Consider the following 25,639-nt stretch of genomic DNA (forward strand, 5'->3'; position numbering starts at 1 on the left):
AATTTAATAAAAATGAAGTGTCACTTGTATTGTTATATGGTGGTGATAGAAAAAATAACTGTGAAATTCTACATATTTTTATGCTTTTTATGCAAATAGAAGGTTACAAAATGTGAAGGAATGATATTTGTTGGTATTATCTGCTATTGTTGGTATAATTGGTATGGTAAAGGTACAGGAATGGTGGGTACCTGCTTCAATGTTAATATGGGATGAAAGAGGTAGGAAGCTATGTCTAATGGAAAGAACACTCTTATGGGTTATGTTGAGTCAGGATTATAGACCTTAAAATGTGTAATATGATGTCATTTTTGTTTGCTTTATGAAGGTTTTACTATATGGCTGATAAAGTGCTCAAAAAAATCTGTTTATTACGCATGCTGAGATTGCACTATGGGTGTGAGAGGTTTCTGTGGTAGCATATGTGCAAATCCTGATATGGAATAAATTCCTACCCCAGTGTAGTTTCTCCTCCTTAGTCCCTTGCCTTTTAATACAGGCTGTGGCTGCTCGCACTGTGAATAAAATAACCTGGGTATCAGAGAAGGAATGGACACATTGGTACACCAAATTTACTAAAGGCAGGACAAGAAATGAGGATCCTTTACAGGAATGTTACATGAAACAACGGTTAATATCTAATCATACAGGCTAGGTCTTAACTGGGTTATCACCAGTGGCCCTCATAGATATGTGAAACGTACTGTAAGTAGCCAATACATTCTTGTGTGGCCCGTCTTTGGAGAGTCATGCCTGTGTGGCCTGTCTTTGCAGAGTCATGCATGTGTTGCCCATCTTTGGTGATTCATACTGCTAAATGTATGTGCTGACAATTTCCATGGGACTGTAGGGCTAGGCTCATTAAGATCCTCACAGATCAATAGCCACGTTAATACCTATGAACCTATATACCAATGCCAAAAGTAGTATAAAAATGGAATTTTTTTTTTATACTGAAATTTTAGCTGTATTTTTTCAAATAATATGACCGTTCACTTTACTTATGCAAAACTCCAGTTTAAATTTTTAGTGCCAGACCTGCATATTTTTAGGTAGGCTATTAACTTCTGTATAGGGTAGAACACCGGCATAGTGAGTGGCACTGACTCCCAAATGTAAGAGGTGTCCAGCCTGGTTATCGGTTGGAGATACATTCTTTACAGAGCCCACAAGCCTTCATGTCATCCCTGTGTTGAGGTGGGCTTTCTATGGATACTCCACTTTTTCTCACATCCTGAAAACATGCAGCAGGTAAATTGATGACTAAAAATCATCAACAGGTGTCTGTATGTCTCTTTGTCTGGCAGTCTACTTCTATTGTGATAAACTCTGAATAGCTGGTCATGGGATGACCACATGATTCAGTAGTGACTCTGCCACATTGGATGGATGAAGCTTCAATACTACTTTGCCAAACTAGAAATTTATCAGCTATAATGTTGCTTTATAATTAATTTAAAACATACTATCATATAAAGACTTAATCTTCTTGTTATTAAGTTTTCAAGATGGTTTTTGCATAGACTGTGAAAAGATCAACAGTCTGAGAGCTCTGAAAGAGAAAACGTAAGGTCACACTTCAGCATCTGACTGCACATTAATAATACTTATCTGGCATTTTTAGAATTAGTTCAGGAATTAGCATAATAGTGACTAGATATTGAAATAATTCTCTAAGATGACCTTGGTTCTAATATAATAGCATATGGCATAGATGTATAAATAGTACAACTGTTGAACTGTACTGGAAGAGTAAGAAACATCCCACTATGAAGTTTCTTGTGTTTTGTGTTCTTCTGGGTGCAGCAGGTAAACATGGTTTTGTTTATTTATTTATTGGTTTATTTATTTATTTTTATATTCAAGCAATGTTCATCTAACTAGAAAGAGTGCACCAAAATTATATTATATGAATCATAAAAACAAGTATCCATTAATCTGAAAAGATGTAAGCTTTTAAAATGAGCACTTTCATTAACAGACGAACAATATTTTCTTTAAACATAACTCATATGCATCTCAAGGTAGATACTCTTTCAAATTCAGTAGCAGTGAAAACATTTTGAAATGAAGTGTTTATATTTCCTCAAACCACAGTGTCCCATTTTTGCTATCAAACTGCAAAGGTGACTTTTATAGAGGACTTGTACACCACCAGTTAGTATTTTTGAGCCAAGTTTACAACAGACTGAGATTCTGAGATGTAAACAATAGATGAATGATAAATAACATGTCAGCTTAACCTCTTTAGTACTTTTTACGCTTTTTCTGTTTCCATCAAATCCAATTAGAATTGTGCTATATGTTATAATAGGATGAACATTTATGGTTTGAGCCTTGCAATGTCATTAATTGCATGATTAAATCTACAGAATACAATTGCCTAAAGACTGTATATTGATAAAACATTTATTCATAAAATCTAAGGTTTGCATCTTAAATATTTATGCTTTTAAATTATATTTAAGCATATGCTTATAGAGTGCCTTTTTAAAATGAGCACTTTTCAAACAAAGGTTTCTAAATTAATTGAAAACAATCTGCAGAATTCAAAATTCATTTATTCCCTGACCCTTAGTATCCATGTTTACATATACAGATCAGTATGAAACAGCACAGGAGGAAAAGTAAAGCAAGGGAAATCATGCCACTGTTTTAGAAAACAACTCGATACTGTAAAACTCCATTGCAAATCATGAGCGGACAGGTGATCCGCTGTGGCGACCCCTAACCGGGAAAAGAAGAAGAAAGGTGTATCTTGCTCTTTAGCATATTTAAGTATGAACTGTTTATAGAATTTTGCCAAATGTTATTGTCAAAGCTCAAGTGACAATGGGTAAAGCTAAACATGAACTTTGCATCTGAGGAGATGGCTTGGGGTAGTAAAAATGGTTCACCTATCCAGGGAGAGGGTAGGGAATTTTTGGTTTGTCAGAAGCTTGCAGTGGACACTGGTTCCAGCTCAGGTATAGGTGTGGAGATCATTTCAACTAGTTTTCCATGATCAAAGCTATACACTGAAGTCATAGCAACACAGATAGTAGAAGGACTATGGGGAGGCATAACAAAAGAAAAAAAAAATGAAGGCTTTGCTTGTGTGAAATCTCATTCCCAGCTGCTAACATAGCTATAATCAGGAAAAGGGGACTGCATTACTGATTAGAACAAAGCTTGAAGGTTGGGGCTGGTAAGGACAAAAATGCATATATAAATATATAATAAAATGGCGGACACTGTCAAGGGGTGAATGGCTACATGGCCCAATTACCTTGTACATTCTATGTTTCATTTTAAAATGAAGCTATTTTATTGGCAAAGATTCAAAATATGTCAAAAATGTTTAAATACAAAAAAATCAGTAAAGAGTATTGTAAACATACATCAAAATATAGCAAGTGGTTCACCATTTATAGAACAATAAATTCCAAAAGTATTATCTAAATGAAATGGTTAGCTATACAAATGAGATTACTGTTTTCTTGACCTAGGAGTATAGAAAGCAAAACATGTTACTTTAAGCAATCTGACAGACAAACTTCCAGACAAAGCATTCTTATTATGCATATTACTGAGGCTTAAAATAAGGTTTGAACTAGATTATCATATCAAATTACTTCTGTTTTACATCAGACATTTCAGAGACTTTTCAACATTCATACATCAGTATCAAAGCTGTCATCATGTTGGCCTTCCTTTAGCTAGCTGACATTGGCAATATATAATTAATGGTGACTGTTACTATGCACACATGGAGTCATGGATGTGCTAAGGCCGAATGAAATTAGTAAATTAATGACAGAATACTGAACTGTAGTGACCCATTCCTTTTATTTTTGCTAATATTCTCAGTATTCCTTCTCAGATAGGGCCTAACATGTTTATCAATGACATATTTTGAATGACCATATGGTCTAGATTACACCTCATTCAAAATGGCAACACAAATCATTCAGAAGAAATTGTCCTTCATCATGTTGAATAGCTTGTTAATGCTCTGGCAGTAGATATCTATTGTCCTGTTCCTGTTCACTATTTTCTTTACCCATTAAATCATCTTACACTACAGGTTATACACTGGCAATTCCAATGTTGTTGTTTAAAATGCAATTATGAATTATTTTGTTTGAATGACTATCTGTATTCTATTTATGCAGAAATTTTAGTTTATACTTGGAATAAATTTCAGTGAATTGCTTTAATTTTCAGCTGCATTCCCAGTGGAAGATGATAAAATTGTTGGTGGTTATGAATGTACAAAGAACTCTGTGCCCTACATTGCATCCCTGAATGTTGGATACCACTTTTGTGGTGGGTCTCTCATCAACAGCAGATGGGTTGTTTCTGCTGCTCACTGCTACCAGTCGTAAGTGAACTTTAATTCCTTTTCATTATGCTGCAAAATCAGTATAATTCTATAATGCATTTCTTCACCAAAAAAGGCAAATGATCTCCTGTCCAAAAAAATTAAGAGTCAGAATCATGTAAAGTTAAATAGGGATGGATTTTGTCACCATGTTTTGAATACTTTTAAATTAATTTTTTTTAATGTTTGGTACTGCTAATTAAAATGTAACTGTATGTACTGGCTTTTTTCTTGCAATCATGAAACAGTGGGGATCAATGTGTCATTTCCCCACTGTAGTGTGATCTCAAAGTTGGTGTATTCAGTTATCAGGGGAGTATCTGGGGTGTAGCAGGAGGCTTGTCCACATGCAAAAAATAACAGACTTTTTTATGTTATACATTTTGAAATTAGATGTTTGATTACTTGAGGTTCATTTCAATGTCATACATATTACCCATGGTAGGTTTTGTACTTCTGAGGAGTGAAGACAATACTTAGAATATCCAGAATATTCTTTGCAAAGTAAATTACAACTAGGAATTACATTTTGCGGTGTTTTAGCTTTTGGAGTTATAGCACAGACAAGTCAAATATTACAAGAGGAGATTATCAGATTCCTTGATTTCTAACCATTGTGTCAAACATTAACATTTGTAATTACTATACATTTTTAGTAGTGTAAATATTCTTCACATAAACAGACTAAATTATTACATTGTTTTCCCTAGCTTAAAGGTAGCATGATGTAACATGGTTTTAGCACTGAAGAATTTGGTATATTTTTGAATACTTAAGTTGAAACATTTATTGTGCCAGACAGAATTAATTAGATGAGTGACGGCTAAGATAACTTGTATTTTTGCCTTTACATATGAAACCCCCCACCAGAAAAGCTACGGTTAATAGAACTTGCTGGTTTGCTGGTTGTTTCTTGTCATTAAACAAACATCCAAATGATGTCTGATTTTATAAATTAAATATCCATAACATAAAGATAAGTCATATTGCAAAAAAAAGATTTCAGGGACTGTCTTCCTGTCTGCAACAAATGCATTTTAAATGTTGGAAAATAAAGTCTGAGCTTACAAACTCCATAACATCTGGTAGAGAAATGTGTATAAATTTTATAAAAGTTTACAATGGTCCTATAAAACAATGTAAAATTAAGACCTGAATCTACAGTAAAATGTAAGACATAATAATAAATCTTTACCATTGTAAACAGTACTCATATATATAAATATAAGCTCCACAGTCTTGCACAGGATGTAATTTTCTAGTAACAACATGTTGTGGGTATAAACATATCAAGCTGCAAACAGCAACTGCTTTCCAGATTATTGTACTTCTGTGGGTGTACATATGTGGTAACAAATTATTTTACACCCTGATGCTCAGACAGAATTATGGTTAGATTCTGATAAATAAAACCAAAGCAGATGTGTTTAACATGCTTTGTACTGATGGTCACAAATTAGTTTAATGAGCAGACTTGATTCACTTTTGTATTTGGATTTGTAATAAGCACACTAGTGGCTGAATTATTTGTAGTTTATGAAATAAAAATGGGTGAAGAAAATGATTTGACTAAATTAAAACATTTTGCTATTCAATAATATTACCATTCACCACACCAGCTGTGCCGCCAGGCATTGTACTACAAATTGTTCTAGTGTTTTCCTGGAATCATTGCTAAGAGCCATCCTCATCTAATTCTGTTTATGTCAAAAAGCTTGTTTACTGTGGTGGGTAGCAGGTGTTTAACCAAAATGATGTCACTAAATGCTGAAACTGTAACTATTTCAGCACTTCTAAAGCTTGAATCACCAGATTCTGATGTTCATTTGCCACTTGGAGGTATGCTGTTAAGGGTATTGCTTAAAAGTTGGTCAATTTAATGTTGAGTATTAAGGATATGATACTTCCTAACAAACATTATCCTGAATTCCCTGGTTTGATACTCCTAGTCTCCTTTTGCATACTGTGTGACTTTGATACACTTAATTACAGCAATTTGAGTTGCTTATAAAAGGAAAATACAATTATATTTTATGTAACATCAGATAATAAAGCTACTTGGTGCAGCTGACAGAAATTATGTGATATAATATTTCAAAAATGGTTTCCTTTCATATGACTGAGTATTGTTGAAGATGCATGTGAATGTTAGACATCAAATAGGCACAAGGCATGCATGCATTAGTGAGCAGGGTTTGTAGATAATCTGAAAAATAAAAAACTAGATCCCAGATTTTTATTTCATAAAACAGTATTGATAAACAGTTATTAGGAGCCAAGCATGGACATCATACCCATTGATAATCCCTATTACATCTGAACAAGTATCATTTTACTGCGGCTACTTAATTTATTGCACTTTCCCAATAATCCTCCAGAGTCCTTATCAGTGAAATAAATTATAAGTAAATTCAAATTGCTTTGCAAGCAGAAGTCAGTTGTACTTAATGATTAATGAATGGGACTGCAGCTACTAAAACAAGTTTGAAATAGATATGAAATTCCACAGTTTATTCTGTCATTGCCTCATCCCCTAAATCCTTACTTCACCTGTAGCCAGAGATGCTTTGCAATCAACTTGTCCACAACTCCTCTTCATTTCTGTTCTCTTATAAGCCTGGCTAACCTGCCCAGACTGAAGTGATCCTTTGGGAAGGAAGATTAAGGCATGGGCTGACACCACATTTTTGACCAACTAGCAGGTGTATAAACTGTCCCATGGAACAATGCCATACATTGACCTCAGCGAAAATATGTCACTATGTTTCCTTAGGATCAGTGACCCTGAAGCATACTACTGAAGTGCAGCCTGCAATCTTTAGTGACAAGCTACCTGTGCAGGTTCCTGTATGCCTTCTTCCTGCTGTAGCACTTTGCAGTGGTGGCCTGGAATGCTTGTCTATAATATTCATTTGCAATGCATCAACTATTACCTGGTTCTCTGCAGGAGGTACAATTTAGCTACATCCCCCCATTTTAGATCATTAGGGAGATCTCAGTCCTTTTCTTTCCCTCCCAGTCCTCCAGCCTTTGGTTTGAAGCTGAGTTACTCTTACTGAAGTCTCATATCCATTTACCTATTCCTTTGAGCAAGCTAAGCCTGATGTAATTTGAAACTATCCACAATACATTCAAATGTAAAATTGTTAGGGGTCAGCATTTATTTAAATACCTGGCAAAAAATGTCTGAATTTGGAAGGCAGACACTCTGACTATGAAGTAACTCAGGAAAAAAAGTGCAGCATGACATGTGAATGTGAAGTGAGCTAAGTTACAGAACCATTGCTACTAACAGGCCATAACCTTTCTCTGCAGCCTAATGTTGTTCATCCCACCTTAACTGTTTAGTTTTGAGTTTATTGAAAGTGATTATCTGTCTCTTCAAAAGACAAATTCAGGTTCGACTTGGAGAACACAGCCTGGATGGAAATGACGGAACTGAACAGTACATTAACTCTGAGCGAGTCATCAAGCACCCCAGCTATAGCTCCAGCACAATGAACAATGACATTATGCTCATCAAGCTAGCCAGTGCTGCATCTATCACCAGTGCTGTCAAAACTGTTTCCCTGCCAAGTTCATGTGTTAGTGCTGGCACAAGCTGTCTCATTTCTGGATGGGGAAATACCCTGAGCAGTGGAAGTAAGTCTTTAAATGCATCTGCTGATTAATGTGAGATATGGTTGCAAATGATGCCAGAAGGTTAGAAAATTGTTTTAAAATTGCTTGTAATATAAAAATGAATGCATTTTATAATAAAGTAGTAAATAAAAATAACTTCCTCTATTTCAAATATTGATACAATTCTTAGATGCACTGAATGCAAATAAATATATTTTGCTGATACTATTTTGCGAAATGTTTAATAATTACCCAGAAAATACTAAGGTCTTTCATTTCTTCTATGATCTCACAAGATAAACATATCTTCAGTAAAGTAATGTATGTGTGGAAACTGCAATGCTTGACAGATGAAATTTGCAACTTAAAAATGCAGTATGACTAAATCAATCACTCTTGAAGCAGCGGTGGTACAGTAGTAGCATTGTTGCCTCACAGCAAGTGGTTCTCCTGTTCAGTTCTTGGCTGGAGTGCCTTCTGTGTGGAGTCTGCATGTCCTCCCCGCGGTCGAGTGGCCTCTGAAAGACATGTGTGAATGTGCATGCTTTCACTGAAGGTTGGGCATCGGGCTGGCAACTCAGAACCATAAAAATCTATTGCCAATCATTAGCGGACTGAAGTTCCGCTGTGGTGACCCCTAACCAGGAAAAGCCGAAAAGACTAACAACAACAACTAAATCAATCACTCTTAGTTTATTGTTCTATTAATTCATTAAGTGTGGGGGTTTGATTCATATTGGCATTTTGTGCATCGTGTAAAATAATTAGTGTTATTTATATATATCTATATCTATATCTATCAACATCGATCTATCACTATATATACATATATATGTATATACATATATAAATACATAAAAACAAAGTACCGAAACCACCACAGCAATAAGCATAAAACAAATACTTTCATAAAGCAAAATAAGTTACTATTTCACAAATAAAAATAATTTTGGGTATAATCCCTTTTTCAAGTCTTAAAACTTCAACAGTTCATGTTCTCTTAAAAAGTGTCTCTTAAACAATCACATAAAAAATGTAAATAAGTCATAGTTTTTTCTAAAACTCTACTGGCTGACAAAAAACTACATCCAGTCATGACATTTACATGCTAAACAGGCTATTCCTTCTTCATTGGTCACTATAAAATCAAATGGCAAATAAAAAGCATACTGACATTGCCAACTCATTGGTTCTAGTATAAAACCATAGACCAATCACATGTGAAAAGTAAATAAGTCATAGTTTTTATAAAGCTCTATTGGTTAAGCAGAAAAACCTGCATCCAATCATAGCATTTTCATGCTAAACAGGCTGTTCTTCTGCATTGGTCATTGTGAAGACAATTGGCCAATAGTAAACATTCAAACACTTCTAAGCCATTGGTTCTAATATATAAACATGTACTGATCACATATAAAATGTAAATAGATCATAGTTTTTTTTAAATTCTATTGGTTGATCAGAAAACTGCATCCAATCTTAACATTTGCATACTGAAAAGGCTATTCTTCTTCATGGGTCAATGTAAAAATTGAATAGCCAATAAAAAGCATACAGCACACTTCCAAATCATTGGTTCTACTATAAAGGCATGGACCATTATGAATTCAGATGTTAAACTATCTTAATTTCTTGTATAAAAATGTTGAGTAACCAATGAATAGTTTATGTATGTGAACTAGCTATTTGTATTGGAATAGGAACAGGGACCAGCACAGAATCAAATATTTTTATATGGCAATCCTGCATTGCATGTTTCCTAAGTGCAACTTAACCCATTCAAGAAATAAAAATCATAAACCAGAACAAGCATATTGTCACATATATGCATAATACCCATCAGTAAACCAGTATGTACATGCAAGTAAATATATATATATATATATATATATATATATATATATATATATATATATATATATATATATATATATACATAAGGTCAAAAATACATTCATCTGCCACCCCCCAAAAAAAACTGAAATCATAAAATATAAGCAGCTGTGCTTCAGCTGAATGGCTATTGATCAAAGACACAAATGTGAGAACAAAACAAAGCCACTGGACATAGGCGACAGGACAGAAATAAATAGAAACTTCTGGAATAACCAAAACAGTTCTATTTACAGTGAAGAGTAACATAATAAATACCAGAAGCTACTAGGGCTCACACTGAATGTAGGAACTCACTTCATCCAACCATCTTTTGGCATATATGCATCAGTAAATGCCTATGTATATGTGTCATGCCTAAATAATTGTTATTAATATTTAAGTCTATGTTTCTTCACATATGGTTTGACGGGGAGTCAAGAGTTTAAGTCTGGAAAGACATCAGCTCGTAGATCTCTTATCCAGTTCATTTCAGCTAACTCATTCTCAGCTACAATGTCTCCACCTTGAGAGTTAGAATATACAAAATGAAGAACCAGAAGAAGGAAATGATGAGAATCATTGTCTAAGATATGTTTCATTAAAGAACTCTTCGTATTCTTCAGGCGAATATCATTAATGTGTTTGGATATTCTTTCCTTTTACTGTCTATTAGTTGCCAAGATAAAAACATTGACACTGTTGGCAATCCACAAGGTATACCACATACCTTGTAGTGTAATCAGTGTATAGTTTTGGAAAATATTTTCTATAAGTAGAAGGATGTCTAAAGCCATGTGAGCTGGAGATATGTCTGCAAGAAGAACAGTGCCTACGAGGAAAAGTTCCCATCCTATTGGAATAAATTCATTGACTTGGGACAGCCCCTTTACATAATATTCATTTTAAATTTTAATTGTTCCTAAAAGTAAAGGCTGGAGCATCATCGAATATCGCTCTTATCTTTTCACCGCTGACCAAGATTTTCCAGTTGTTCCTAATAATGTTGCATATATATTGAGTGTCGCTAAAATATTTCAAAATGACCATTGTATGTGTGGCCTTGGGTAGATGGTCATCAGTATTGCTTGCTGACATATTGTTGTTCACATAAAAGAAGGGTTTTCCATGTGTTAGTCTCTGTTTCCTTATTTCATTCGTCTGATGTATGACCTCTTTGAGTTTATAACCTCTGGATATGAATTTTAGGCCCAAACAGGAAATTGCCTCTTCAAATTCCTAATCCTTTATGTGCAATCTGAAGTTTCTTAGCATTTGGCCTTTAAGAATGTTATTGTATATATGCCTTGGATGCATGCTGTTATACACTAATAAATTGTTCCTTTTACAGGCTTTATTGAAATCAGCTGCATTGAACATCCCCCTGTCAAGTTTAATAGGACATCCATAAAGTCTGTACTACTATCTGAGTGATCATGGTAAATTGTAGAAAACTCATAGTGGTTTCAAGATATATAAGAGCATTTCAGTCATACTTACCCAAATGATGAAAACATTCTCCACAAAATGCTTGTAGTATTTTATGTATGGACTATAGACCTGTTTTTTCATCACATGTATCTGCTCCCAGTATGCCAGGACTATATTTGCATAACTATTTGCACAGGGGGTGCCTACAGCCACCCCACATTTCTGCCAATATATCCTCTGTTCATACATGAATACATTGTTTTGCAAGATATGTCTAAGGGGCATACAAAATAAACCAGTTTTCTTCTTGGTGTACCCTTCTTTACCACTAAGAATTTATTCAACCGCCTATATACCAAAGTCATTTGGTATTGCTGTAAATAATGTCCATAGTTAGCATGCAAACCAACTTCTGATCTATGGACCTCAAATCACACATTGATAGAGATTGTAGGATGTCTTGGGTGTCTCTGAGAACCATAGGTGCTGACACAAGTGCATTCTTCATCTCCCGTTCCACATATACAGAGAAGGGGGTCTGTTGTCCAACCCTCTGCTGTAATAAATCGACGTAGGAGAGGGTTTTTTTAATCCTTATGAATTTTGGGCAGTCCCTTGATGGCCAGAATGGTAGCATGCTGGATCTTGAAAAAAATTCATAAAATTCCTGATTTATTTTACTATGACTAAGAAGTGCAAACAAAACATTATTTATATCTTTGATTATCTGATTCACTATGTTGATCAATAACTACATAGGTTTTGTAATCACGGAGCATATCCAGCACCTTATTATTATAGTAAGACCTATCCAATATAACTATAGCTCCTCCTTTATCAGCAGGGCGTATAACCAATTCATTGTTAACTTGTGTGTCCCTTAGTGCTTTTTTCTCATCCTGGTTAAGGTTATGAAAATGATGCCGCTTAGTTTTCAATGTCTTAGCAACATCATTTTCATATACTTTTAAAAAAGTATCAACAATGGAATTATTTTGAGGTATGTATCCGCTGGGTTTCTTTAAGCTTTTGTACATGTGAAAGTCATTGTCTCCAAAGTTGCTTTTAAGCATGACATTCCTACAAAATAGCTCTAACTCGATCAGCACATTGCTTAATTTGGAAGGAGTAGCAGTATAAAGGATAGACCTTTATTCACTATAGAAATTTGTGCTTTATTTAAGTTGACCTGGATATGATTTATGGCCATATCGTGTTGTAATTCATATGGAGGTATTATCGTTCCATGGAGACTTTTCTCCTCTTCCACCCATGGCTCAGTGATTGAATTCTCATTATTGTAGAGGTCATAAAAGTGTTGGAAAATCTGATGACAGAATACAGGTGTCTTTCTGTCTTGCACCTAAGTCATTATCCTTAACATGGACATTCTGTCTAGCTGATCTTTCATTCCAATTCGGCATTGAAGTTTTACTATGGGAAAGGCTTGCCTCAGTGATGGGCTGGTCCTTATTTACTGTTGTTCCCGATTCATTATTTGTTGTCAAATTGTCAGTTTTCTCCATATCATGCACCTTTCTCCTATCACTGACACTGTCTTTCGGCCAAATAAAGATTTTTCCATTTTTGAAATCAAGAAAATCCATTCTTAATTTGTTCATTTTAACATGTTCTAATCTTGCTTCAAATGCCATTTCAAGCCTATAGAAAATGACTTAGTGCTGGAGGTAGAGTCAAAACTGAAGGATATAGAAAGTAAATATTTGAATGATACCTTTAGAATTAAGCTGGATAACTTGTATTCTAATATTGTGCCATTTGAAAGAATTTATTTGGATGGTGCAGTGATGCAGCAGTAGCATTGTTGCCTCTCAGCAAGCAGTTCTCCAGTTTAATTCTTGGCTGGGTTGCCTTCTGTGTGGAGTCTGCATGTCCTCCCTGCATTCATGTGGGTTTCCTCTGAGTGCTCTGGTTTCCTCTCACGTTTCAAAAAATATGCATCTGGAGCATTTCTCCCCAGGCTCATGCTGAAAATTGGCTCAAGCCAGACTTTCCCAGTAAATAAATAAAATTTACATTTTTTTATGTTATTGGTTAAGAGATACTTTTTAAGAGAATATGAATATGTTGCAGTTTTAAGACTTGAAAAAGGGATTAAACCCGAAAGTGCTTGTCTTTTTATTTGTGTAATAGTAATTTATTTTGTTTTATTAAAGTATTCGTTTTATAACTATTGCTGTGGTGGTTTCAGTACTTTGTTATTACATATTTATACATAAGTTCCAGTACCTAACTTTAGTGGCCGGGACCTTTAGTTTTGTTTTTTTGGCATATATATATATATATATATATATAGAGAGAGAGAGAGAGAGTTGGTATATACAGTTGGTGGGTGTAGGGGGTGCAGGTATGTTTTACTTACCTCGGCATGAGTTTGGTTACATTTGGGCAATTGTTTACTTACCGTAGTAAAGATTCAATGTTCGGTTTCTGCAATTTTGTGATTTTTATCTCAGGTTTTTTAACAGTTGATCATATGGGAGTCGGGATTTGAAAGTAGACTAGTATATATATATATATATATGTCGACTTCACATGACTGAAATCTCAAATTACTGAATTTCCTTTGCCTGAGACCACAATGCCTTGTTTTCAAAATACTGAAAACTGATTTGACTGATTCTCTTACATGAAAGCTTACAACGCTGAATGTACTGAATATAAAACGATAGACATGCACACTTACAACACCAAAGACTAACTCTTTCTAAAAGTTAAAAACTGTCTATTTACTTCTTAACAGAAACTGGATGATATAAAACCAAACTATGTGGGGGGCTGTGCCTCCCCCCAACCAATATATATATATATATATATATATATATATATATATATATATATATATATATATATAGTAGATTTTTATGGTGCCGAGTTGCCAGTCCGACGCTCAACCTTCAGTGAAGGCATGCCCATTCATATATGTCTTTTGGAGGCCACTCGACCGCGAGGAGGACATGCAGACTCCACACAAAAGGCACTCCAGCCGAGAATCAAACAGGAGAACCGTTGTTGCCTCACAGCAAGAGGTGAAGGTTGGGCATTGGGATGGCAACTCAGCACCATAAAAATCTACTGTCAATCATTAGCAGACCAGAGTTCCTCTGAGGCGACCCCCTAACCGGGAAAAGCCGAAAAGGCAAACAAACATATATATATATATATATATTACACTAAGTCTAGGATCGCACTACACTGGGGAAAAAAGCATTTCCCTTTTACTTAGCTTACAGTCTGCACTATAATATGCTTCAATAGTTTCATTTTGTTTCAGGATTTCCTAGAGAAGCTGTATAAATCAGCCCACCCACACCATTTCTTCAAAAATGTTAGTCCCATGAAGACAAGAATGTAATGCAAGTAAAGGAGGAGGATGTTGTACATTTGGCACACCTCTCTACTACATTCTACTTGGGGTCATCTTCTGTCACCAGACATTTGTAGAGATTTATAACACCAAATCTATTTCTTTGGAGAAGAAAGGCAACTGTTAGCACACATTCTGCCTGTTTTTACCTGGCTGTTTAATGACTAAATCCAGTCCTAAACTGCAGTTATGAGTTTTACAGTTAAAAGTCCACTTGTTATCTCTGTATTAATCCACCATCATTTACACTCCCTGACTGAGGATACAGACAATTGCTAATTACTTCAAATTATTAAGAACACTGCATAATGTATAAACACATATTTCCTTTGTGGTTATTTGTGGTTAATACATTATCAGAAGGATTTATAGATAAACAGTAATAAAACAAATGTAAATATCATTCAGATGTATACATTTGCTTTCTAATGTGTGGCATCGAATTACTACATAAAAAAGTTCAAGTTACATATTCTTTGTAATGCATTGATTGGTATACTTTCAGAAATTCATTTATTATTTAGTTAAATATTTAATGATTTCTTTTAAGCTAACTACCCGGACCGTCTCCGATGTCTAAATGCTCCTGTCCTGACTGATACTCAGTGCAAGAATTCCTATCCAGGCCAAATTACAAGCAATATGATCTGCGTTGGCTACCTTGAGGGTGGCAAGGACTCCTGTCAGGTATGTATCTTTTCTGAAATAAACTGGTACCATAACACTTAGAAATAAAATCGTTCACTATCTTGAGCAATCCAGAAATAGTCTTGAAATATATTTGATTTCAGTCATATTTGTAAACTAATTCCAATTTTCAGTTTGCTAACTATATCTAAAAACACATAGAAATGCTAGCTCTTTAACAACACATTTCCTCTGTTCTTTTCTGAATAACACTTCGGCAAGATTGTAAAGACAGAAGCAGATTTTGAAATGAGGACTCTGATCATCATACCATACTTTTTTCTTCCACAGATGCTCAATTGGCATTTTATTCACGGTAATTAGTCTATAGTCTTCATTAATGCCATATCTAAAACAATGATTATCTTGTTGCAGGACAATGCAGAACATAACTGTCTAAAGGAATATAAATATAATTAGCACTGACAAATACAGCAGATGTCAGATAAATAAATGGTCACTGTAATAAATACATACATACAGACATATAAATGTTTCAAGCACGGGCATTAAAGTCCTTCTAGCTTGCCAATATGCCAAAACACTTGTTTCCATAATAAATGTCCAGGCTGTTCTTAAAAATATCTAAACTAGTACTTGCTTTAATGTAATTTGGTAGCCTGTTCCAAGCTTCAGCTACTCTGTCAGAAAACCAGTTAATACACTTCTCATTCCTACAGAATCTTCTACATAGGTTATCTGACGATTCTCAAGTACTTTTTGATAACCCCAAACATTACCAGAGGTAGTTGTCCCTAAATGCCCTATATACCTGAATAAGATCTCCACTTAAATATCTGTAAGAGACACTGTACAAGTTCAGATATTTTAGTCTTTCATAATAACTTAGATTTTCACATCCATGGATGCCCTTAGTATATTTCCGCTGTACACTTTCCAGTTTATGCATGCTTGATTTCCTGTAGGGTTTCCATATTGTTATTCCATACTCAAGTTTGGGTCTAATGTAACTAACAAATAATGACTTCATTATGTTTGATTTCCTAGACTTTATAATTCCTTTTATACAACCTATAGTTCTATAACTATCATTAGCCAATTGGTTGATATGATTAGAAAAACTCATAGCTGAATCTACCCATATACCCAGGTCCTTAAATGAGTCTACAGTTTCAATCACTGTGTGCTGCATTAAATATTCACCTTTCAGTTTATGCCTCCCAAATCTCACATGCTTAGTTTTTGATGTATTTATCAACATATTATTCTCCTGTGTCCAAATGGTCAATTTAGACAAATTATTTTGCAGACATGCCTGATCTATAACACTTGTAATAACTTTACCCAATTTCAGGTCATCAGTAGTATATAGACTGTAGAATAACTCAGATGAAAAAGTAAGGTCTGAAAGATACAATTTAAACAAGTAAGGGCCTAGTACAGAGCCCTGTGGGACACCTTGACTGCAACCAAGGATTTCACCTTGGTGTGTGATACTTGCCATGTCCTATTTGTAACCCATGCAGCTAGCCATCTTATCAACAGTACATCAATACCTAGTTGTACTAATTTATTGATCAGTGTTTTGTGCATGACCCTGCCCAATGCTGAAGTTAAATCTATATAAATAATAAAGTAACATTCTCCTAACATTTTCTACACTGCATGTAATTCTGGATACAATAGATAAAACTAAACTGCTTATTAAAATTATTTCATCAGAGTTGTTTACAAAGTCAGATTGTTCTGCAGGAAAGTGCTTATGATTGCCTTATTTTTGCAATGTTTTAGAAAATGGAAAAGCTTCATGTATACCAGATTTCACTGGCTGCAAGCTGCATTTGTAACAAAAAATATGTTTATGGCAGCTTCTTTTCATCATATTGATTAAAAACAAATGCCTATTTTGTTACATAAGCATCAATAGACTATATATCTATCATAGTGTTAGGTCTAAAATGGGCTTTTGGAATTCTAAAATATTATCCTTAGAAACCGTTTCATTTACTAGTCATTGAACATAGAACTACATGGGGTCCCCTAACGCAGTGTGTGCTTTTTAAGAATAATAATTGAAACGATCCTAACAGAGTTCACATTGTTTCCTTAATTTTCTTTTCCTGTTGAAGTAATTATGGCGGTAGGCTAATGATGGAAGTTTGAATTTGCCTTTCAAGGTCAACAAATTATACCTCCAAGCATTCCCATAAAACCAAATGGATTCACTCTGTCTAGTATGTTTTTTTGAATCTGCCTTGGGGAATCCTCCCTGTGAGGCATGCCCAAAACAACTCAATAAAAGTTGCTGACAGGCATCTTTATATGATTCTCGTACCCTCTCAATTAGATCTGCTGGTCTAAAAGATTAATATAAGCTACTAGGTGATTCACATCATCCCTCTTCCAGTCAGATTATAACAGAAGAGCATTCATTTCATTCATTCTGTTCAACCACATAACATTATTATTCATTTATTTTTAAACACACATCAGTGAGCAAATATGTTTGATTATTTATAAACTCCCTTTTTACTCAACAAAAAAAACAGTGATATGGATACCTGAAATGTATCTCCTTCAGAAGTAACTCACATGATTTAAAAGTAGAATTTACTACAATTTTCTGAAGTATTTTACTGTTACAGTTATCACAAAAATATAGGCTCTTTGTAGAAATACTGAGAATTTAGTAACGTGCATGGTATTTAAATGGATTCTGCCTAACCATATCTGTTCAGATGTACAACCATTCATGGGTCATGATGGTCTAATGTAGGTATTGTGGAACTGTCACTCATGCCAAATTACTGTGAGCTGTATGGGGGAGAGTTTCCTTCCCTAGACTGCTGTATGACCATGGAGTTAGCATAATTAAATAAGGGGTTAATATATAGAAGTAAGGGCTACGGGGCCCTTCTTTAGACAAGGCTGGTTGTTAAGTAAATTAGGTTCTTGATCAGATGTAATTGACACGTTTTTATACACCCAGATCACTTAGAGTGGAAATAAAGTAGAACTGCATAATATAATTTCCAGAATTGAAAAGAAATAATAATTAATGTTATTATTTAGCATGCACTAACATAAAAAAATTGCAATTAACTAAAATGTTGTAGGAAAAATGAGAAAGTAATTTTTTTTTATCCCAATGTCAGATATATTCAGAACTTATGATTGTCAGACAGATAATTTATTCAAATTGTGTTTGATGCATTGAATATAATGCCTTGAATTTGTTCTTTTCAAAACAATTCACTATTAAGAGTTTATCTTTTACACCATGGCACAGAGTTAGACCATTGTAAAAACTTCCAACTTGGCATACATCTCAACATTTTAATAATATACACTTACTCTTTAGTGTTAACTAGTTCATATGCAACACTGTATTTAAACAACTTTACAGAAAGAAGTCAGGTTCTGTACTTTGATCTAGAAGGCTAAGGCAAATTTGATTGGTGTGGACTTTCACTCCATTTAAATAAGTATTTTCTTCAGCTCGGCTTATTTAGAAGTATCATTGTTCCTGTTTTCAGATGTAACTCGCCTTTGTCAGGATGTAGATTACAAACTGAGTTGATGCAGTGTTGAAAGGAGGAAAGACTTACAGTAGATATTCTCAGAGAGCAGATATTTAAATTGTTAAGGAAAGAACATGTCAGAAACAAGGGATATATAAATATTATGTGCACTTAATCTCCCTTATTAAAAAAATATAAAAAAGTTTTGTCCCCTTGGAACAGCTTACTCATTTCTGTTAACAATAATACTGCCTCTGCCTCTAACTCCAACCCTACACATTAGGGTGCTTTTTCCCTAACAAAAGCAAGCATTAAACAAGGTGCATACACACACACACACACACACACACACACACACACACACACACACACACACACACACACACACACACACACACAACACACAATACTCTTGCACTAAGCATATAAATACCCCAAAACCAACATGTCTATCCCCGTACCTAGTCATTAATGTAACCCTAACCTAAATAGACACACACTCAACCCCAGTGCCTACAACACTATATATATATATATATATATATATGTGTGTGTGTGTGTGTGTGTGTGTGTGTATATGTATATATATATATATATATATATATATATATATATATATATATATATATACACATATATATATTTATGCACTTGTGTTTTTTTACCAAAACACATGCACATAGGTACTCCAGCCGTACTCCATTCTTTTTTTGGTATATATATATGTACATATATATATATATATATATATATATATATATATATATATATATATATATATATATATATATATATATATATATATATATATATATATATATATATATATATATATATATATATATATAGATATATATATATATATATATATATATATATATATATATATATATATATATATATATATATATATATATATATATATATATACCAAAAAAGAATTGGAGTACAGCTGGACAACAAACACAAAACTCCAAAAACCAGTCATAGTGAAGTAACCACGAAACATATGTGGTTGACAAATGTTTATTTATTAACGTTGCAAACTGCCACAATAAACCGTTTTCATCGGAGAAACACTTAAACTTCATCAGATATAAAACTCTACTCTTTCATCACTTCCTTTATATACTGATAGGTGAAATTACATTCCAAATCAATTAAGCATTTAAAAAGTCCTATGTTATTTAAAACAGTTCATAAATATGAAAAACATAATAAATAATGTTAAAAAACTACATTTCCTATCTTGAATGAATGAATAAATTGAAACGTAAATCAGCATTACAAATGCATATATAATATGATGAATCAATGAAATAAATAGTTAAAAATAGTGACTATATAAACTTGTATTAAGTTTCGTAGACCATTGATGCCCCTAAAAACACTAGAAGAGTGTCACTATGAAAAACATACTAAAACTTAGCATAGAAGTCATGACAGATAAATATAGTAAAGAGTTTATAATACCATTTCACAGTGTATTTCATTTACAATTTGGCTGATCTAAGTTTAAGTAATGATACAATAGAAATGTGGTCATTCATGCCAGGCGGCATATTGGCTTCCAAAATTGTTTGCCAATAAGTTTCCCTATATTCCAATTTTGTTTCCCAGGGGCCTCCCCTGAGCTCTTTGGAGACTGTTTCAATCACATAAAAGTAAAGCTTGGCTTGGCTACATATTAGGGTGTGTTTATACAGGGCATTACGGGTGCTTTGCTTTTGAATATCGTACATATTCTTGTAGATTCTCCGTTTCAAAGTTCTCTCCATTTTTCCACCGTAGAACCCTTCGCACCCTTCACACATGATGATATACACCAGCCTCTGCGAATTACAATTGGAATATGTGGCTGCTCTTAGCCGTCTTTTCCTTGTCATAACATATATTTCCTGTTTATGAGAAATAAACTTACATTGAGGGCATGCGCCACATTTGTACGTACCTTTTGGTTTACTGGAGAATATTGAGGGATGCTGGACATTCTCCAAGGAATTGTTTATATTGTACCCTCTACGGCAAAACAGTTTTCACTGCTTTCCCTTTTAAATTGTGTAAATCTGTAAATTCACTGAATTTAATTCATCACTTTCTACGATATTTTTTATTTGGTAAGCACTGGCACTAAAGTTGGTAACAAACATCCTAGTATACCCTGGACTGGCTTCACGTTTCTGTTCGTTGTCCCTCTGTGTATTGAACTCAACTTCTCCTATTCCTAAAATGGGTCTGTATTTTTCTGGTCTACCAGAACCAACCTTCATTTGTACGTCCATTATTAATCCAAGTGGGTACCCCCTTTCAGAAAACATTTGGGTGAGAATTTCACATTCTCTATTATAATCCTCATCTTGGGATGTCATATGACAAGCCCGGACATACTGTCCTTTCATGATGCCCCTCTTTTGGTACGGTGGGTGGGCACTTGTGTATCTGATATATGTATTTGAGAAAGTGGGCTTCCTACATATGGTAGACCTAAACACATTTTCTGTAACGTATAAAGCAACACCTAGATAGTTAACTTGTTGAGTTGTCACCTGATGGTTTAGTTTTAAAATGGTGGTGCTTTCATTTAAATAGATGATAAATTCCTCTAATTGTTGATCAGTGCCAATCCAGAAAATACAAATATCATCCAGGAATCGGGTGGACAAGTTCCAGAACTGAACATATTTGCTGTGATGTATGTATTTTTTCTCCCACACAGATAAAACAATATCTGCATATGTGGAGGCACAATTGGCCCCCATTGCTACACCAGATTCCTGTTTGAAAAATTCCCCTTCAAGATAAAGGAAATTATTATTGAGAATTAGTTCAGCCAGTTCCAGGGTTAAAAAAATGTCATTGTCTGAAGCTCCGGGACCTGTCCTAAGGGCCTCTTCCAACCATGCTAGCCCTACATTGTGGGGTATAATGGGGAAAAAAATCCATCGCATCTATGGTGACAAATTTAAGCTGTGGTACCTTTAACTCTGGTTTAATTTTGTTTAAAAATTCCCAGGCATCTTTTAATAAATATTGGTCCTTACCCCATATATTTTTAATTTTCCAATCCAGGAATTTAGACAAAGGAGAGATCTTAGAACCTTCACATGCAACGATAAGCCTTAAAGGGGAATTTTTTACATCCTTATGGAACTTGGGTACCCGAAAAATGGACAGCACCCTGGGGTACTTATTTTCCAAATAAAAATAAGTATCATAATCTATTACCCCTTGATCGAACAAATCTTTGATGGCCAAATCTATCTTTTTATAAGAAATGTTTATTTCATTAATGGATACTTGACTGTATCTTGATGCATCATATAGAATGGAATACATTTTGCCATCATATATAATCTTGTCCATTAGAATTATTCCCCCTCCCTTGTCTGGTTCCATGATCCTAATATTAGGATCTTATCGTAATGTAGCCAAAAGTTTTTCTTTGGCCGCATCCAGGTTAGGTATACTGTTACTGTACTTTGTTTTATCCCTGATTTGCTTTTCTGTACTGAACTCCAGATTCCTCAATGTGAATATGTGTGAATATATCTGTATGTATATATATATATATATATATATATATATAGTTTTTTTTTTTTGTTTTTTTTTTTTATTTATTTTATTTCACATTTGTTAACTGGGTTAGTCCAACTGAGTTTGCAAGCAAACCCATTTTCAGTGGAGACCCGAGGGGAAAGGCCCCAGCAAACATAAGTAAAGATAAAGTGACAATATACAAATATTAAATAACAATCACAATACAAAATAATTGTAAAACAGAAAAGGTTGTTAGCTATTTGCATTGCATTGATAGTAAGCAACCCATTTTCAGTGGAGAACCCATGGGGAAGAGGAAGTGAAGGAGGAAGATAAATAGTGTGGAGAATAGGAGGGGAGACAAAGGAGGGGGCTATAGTAGTAGAGCTGAGGGTTTAGGAGGTTAGTTTAAGCAGAAGTTACTAACAGAGAAAGAAAGTTAGGAGATGCAACATGTTATACAGCAGGTCAGATTAAGACTATGTGTGGTCAAGGCAAAGGCATAATTTTAAGTTTAGTAGATGGGATTTATATATATATATATATATATATATATATATATATACACACACACACACACACACACACACACACACACACACACACACACACACACACACACACACACACACACACACACACACACACACACACACACACATACACACACACACGCACACACACACTCTGCAAACAAACTGCAAGAAAAATCAAGCCAAAATAGAGTATTTCGCTGTGTGATACCTTAAACCTCTTGCAATAGAGGCCCATGGGATATATGTCAATGAGTCTTTAAGAGCATCAAGTGTCTCAGCTACATGCCTTCATGATTTCCGAATGGCCATGACGTTTGGATAGGTTCTCCTCCAGTTTGTATTGAAAGGTTTGTCTGTATCACCTTTTTACCCTGTTTTTGCACACACATCTAAGTATCGATGTGTGTGTGTGTGTGTGTGTGTGTGTGTGTGTGTGTGTGTGTATATCTATATATCTATATCTATCTATCTATATATATATATATATGTATGTATGGGTCTACCTGACATGGTGGACAAGCCATTTGATCGACACTTATATGGTCGACAATTCATTTGGTCGACAAGCAGTTTTATGTGGGGGAGCTTTGCCCTCCACACCCCCCAATGTGGGGGGCTGTGCCCCCCACACCCCCCTATCTATATATATCAACTCCAGGGTTGCACAACATTGGGGAGGGGAGCAAATCTGCCTGTCGACCAAATAAATGTCGATCAAATGGCTTGTCGACCATGTCACGTAGACCCATATATATATATATATATATATATATATATATATATGCATACACACACCTCATGCTTCTCTCAGCTAATGATCAAACTCTCCCTACATATTAGTGCAAAACCTTTGCCACATTCAAACTTCAGTTAGACAAATGGATGGTATCCTATAAATTCATCTCAGGTGTTCCTGGCTAGAAATTATAATCCCACCTTATTCCTGCCTGTTCCTTTTTTGCTTCACTTTTCCTCCCTTTTTATGAAAGTCAGCCATGTAAATGTTACGTCATAAAAGTTTCTTTTTTATGTAGTATCCCATTGCTTTTTCAATATAGCCAACTCTCCATTTGCAAGTAAACACAAGATTTTGGAACCTGTGTTAAATATTAAATCACCAGGAATGGACTGCCGAAAGAAGTTATATCCTCTAAATTCTGGTCTAAATTTATGAGTAAGGAAATATAAAATATTAAACTATCTGAAGGATGTGGAATGTACATTAATAAAAGATGAAAACTTTGGAAAAAATGTGTAATATATGCATTGATGATGCAAGCAATCTCTGTATGTATTTTTAATCTTTTCACGTCAAGATAAGAATATTATAAATAATTTATGAAAGTCAGTCAAGTGAGCTTTTTTTAAATTTAAAGTTGACATTGTGGAAAAAGCTCCATGCATTATGAAATTTACTGTGCATGGTAATATAAATATGTACTTTGAATATGTGCCTTTCTTTTGTTATGCATAGTACCACTGTGTTGTTATAATTACTGGACAATAATAAATTTCATTTAAAATAGGAGGTGCGCATGCAGGAAACTGCAAATATCTTCTTAGGAAAACAGATAGCTATTTAAAGCCACAAGTTTGGTGATGCTGACCACGCCTCTGTTGAAAATTCTTTAGTGGGAGCTTACGCATATCAACCAGAAGTTTGAATCAGATGCCAATGCAAATGAGCATCATGTTGGGTCTCTTCAAAAAAATAAACATATTAAAGGATTAAAATAATCAATACAATGCTGACAAGTTGTTGGTAAAGAGAATTATCTCATGATGTTGCAGGCTGTCCACTGTACTAAAGATACCTAGCAGTTACATATGGCAATATGCACTAAATTAGCATAAATTATTTTGCTATAGAAATTATTGATCTTCTTCTCTTATTTCAGGGTGATTCGGGAGGCCCTGTGGTTTGCAATGGACAGCTTCAGGGCATTGTCTCCTAGGGTTATGGCTGTGCTCAGAAGAACAAGCCAGGAGTTTATGTTAAGGTGTGCAACTACAATTCTTGGATTCAGAGTACAATCAGCTCTAATTAACTAAAAGCTGTTTGGGTATAAATATTCCTAATGATGCTGTGTTTTAAAGTTAAAACTGTATAATCCTGTGGTTTTTTGAACATCATAAGAATGAATAAAGGCATGCAGTCTGTTAAAATCAGTGTCATTTTTATTATCTTGCATCATTTATTTTATGGTTTTATTTTAATGTTTGCATCCCACCAAATATTTCTTTTACTACAATTTGCTATTTTATAACAGTTCCTTATGTAGATGGTACACCTCTAATGCTGAAAGAATGTTGATTGCTTTGTGTTTTCAGATGCTTAAAGAGTATCTGCTCAGATTTTAAAGCAGTAAAAATGCTGTGTTTTGCTCACTGGTAAATTGAGAAGATAAATGTTTGTGAGGATAAATATTTTTTTCTGAGCATACTATCTGCCTCCTCACCCTACCCCCACACCAAATAACTGCTGCCAGTCATAAGCACAGCAGGTGTCCTCACCAACTACCCTCAAAAGGCAGTCATCGTCTGTGTACACCCCACTCCCCAATGTCAAGTTTGGATGCAACTGAAAGGAAAACATATAGAACATGATAGCATATTCCAAACTGTTTCTGTCAAGCATATAAGCATCCTCAGCATGTAAATTACAGCTCCCTATATATGTGTCTGATGTTTGATTGCAAGGACAGAATAAAAAGTGATCACA

At 34.5% G+C, this 25,639-nt stretch overlaps 1 protein-coding gene across 1 annotated transcript; it reads left to right on the top strand.

The window, feature by feature from the left end:
* The first annotated feature begins 1,769 nt into the window (after nucleotides 1-1,769).
* Nucleotides 1,770-24,872, top strand: LOC122808080 (trypsin-like). The gene is made up of 5 exons (XM_044079055.1): nucleotides 1,770-1,809; nucleotides 4,207-4,363; nucleotides 7,752-8,005; nucleotides 15,226-15,362; nucleotides 24,816-24,872. Exons 1-5 carry the CDS (start codon nucleotides 1,770-1,772, stop codon nucleotides 24,870-24,872), a joined length of 645 nt encoding a protein of 214 aa, XP_043934990.1.
* Nucleotides 24,873-25,639: the final 767 nt, after the last annotated feature.

The sequence above is a fragment of the Protopterus annectens genome, chromosome 8.part0 (genome assembly GCF_019279795.1).
Source record: "Protopterus annectens isolate FY-2018-M chromosome 8.part0, PAN1.0, whole genome shotgun sequence".
Taxonomy (NCBI): domain Eukaryota; kingdom Metazoa; phylum Chordata; order Ceratodontiformes; family Protopteridae; genus Protopterus; species Protopterus annectens.

Bases quoted from the DNA above. Each gene is read 5' to 3' on its own strand.
- LOC122808080 (XM_044079055.1), top strand. From the start codon at position 1,770: ATGAAGTTTCTTGTGTTTTGTGTTCTTCTGGGTGCAGCAG. The intron at 1,810-4,206 runs GTAAACATGGTT...TTTAATTTTCAG, and splicing joins TGTTCTTCTGGGTGCAGCAG to CTGCATTCCCAGTGGAAGAT. The intron at 15,363-24,815 runs GTATGTATCTTT...CTCTTATTTCAG, and splicing joins GTGGCAAGGACTCCTGTCAG to GGTGATTCGGGAGGCCCTGT.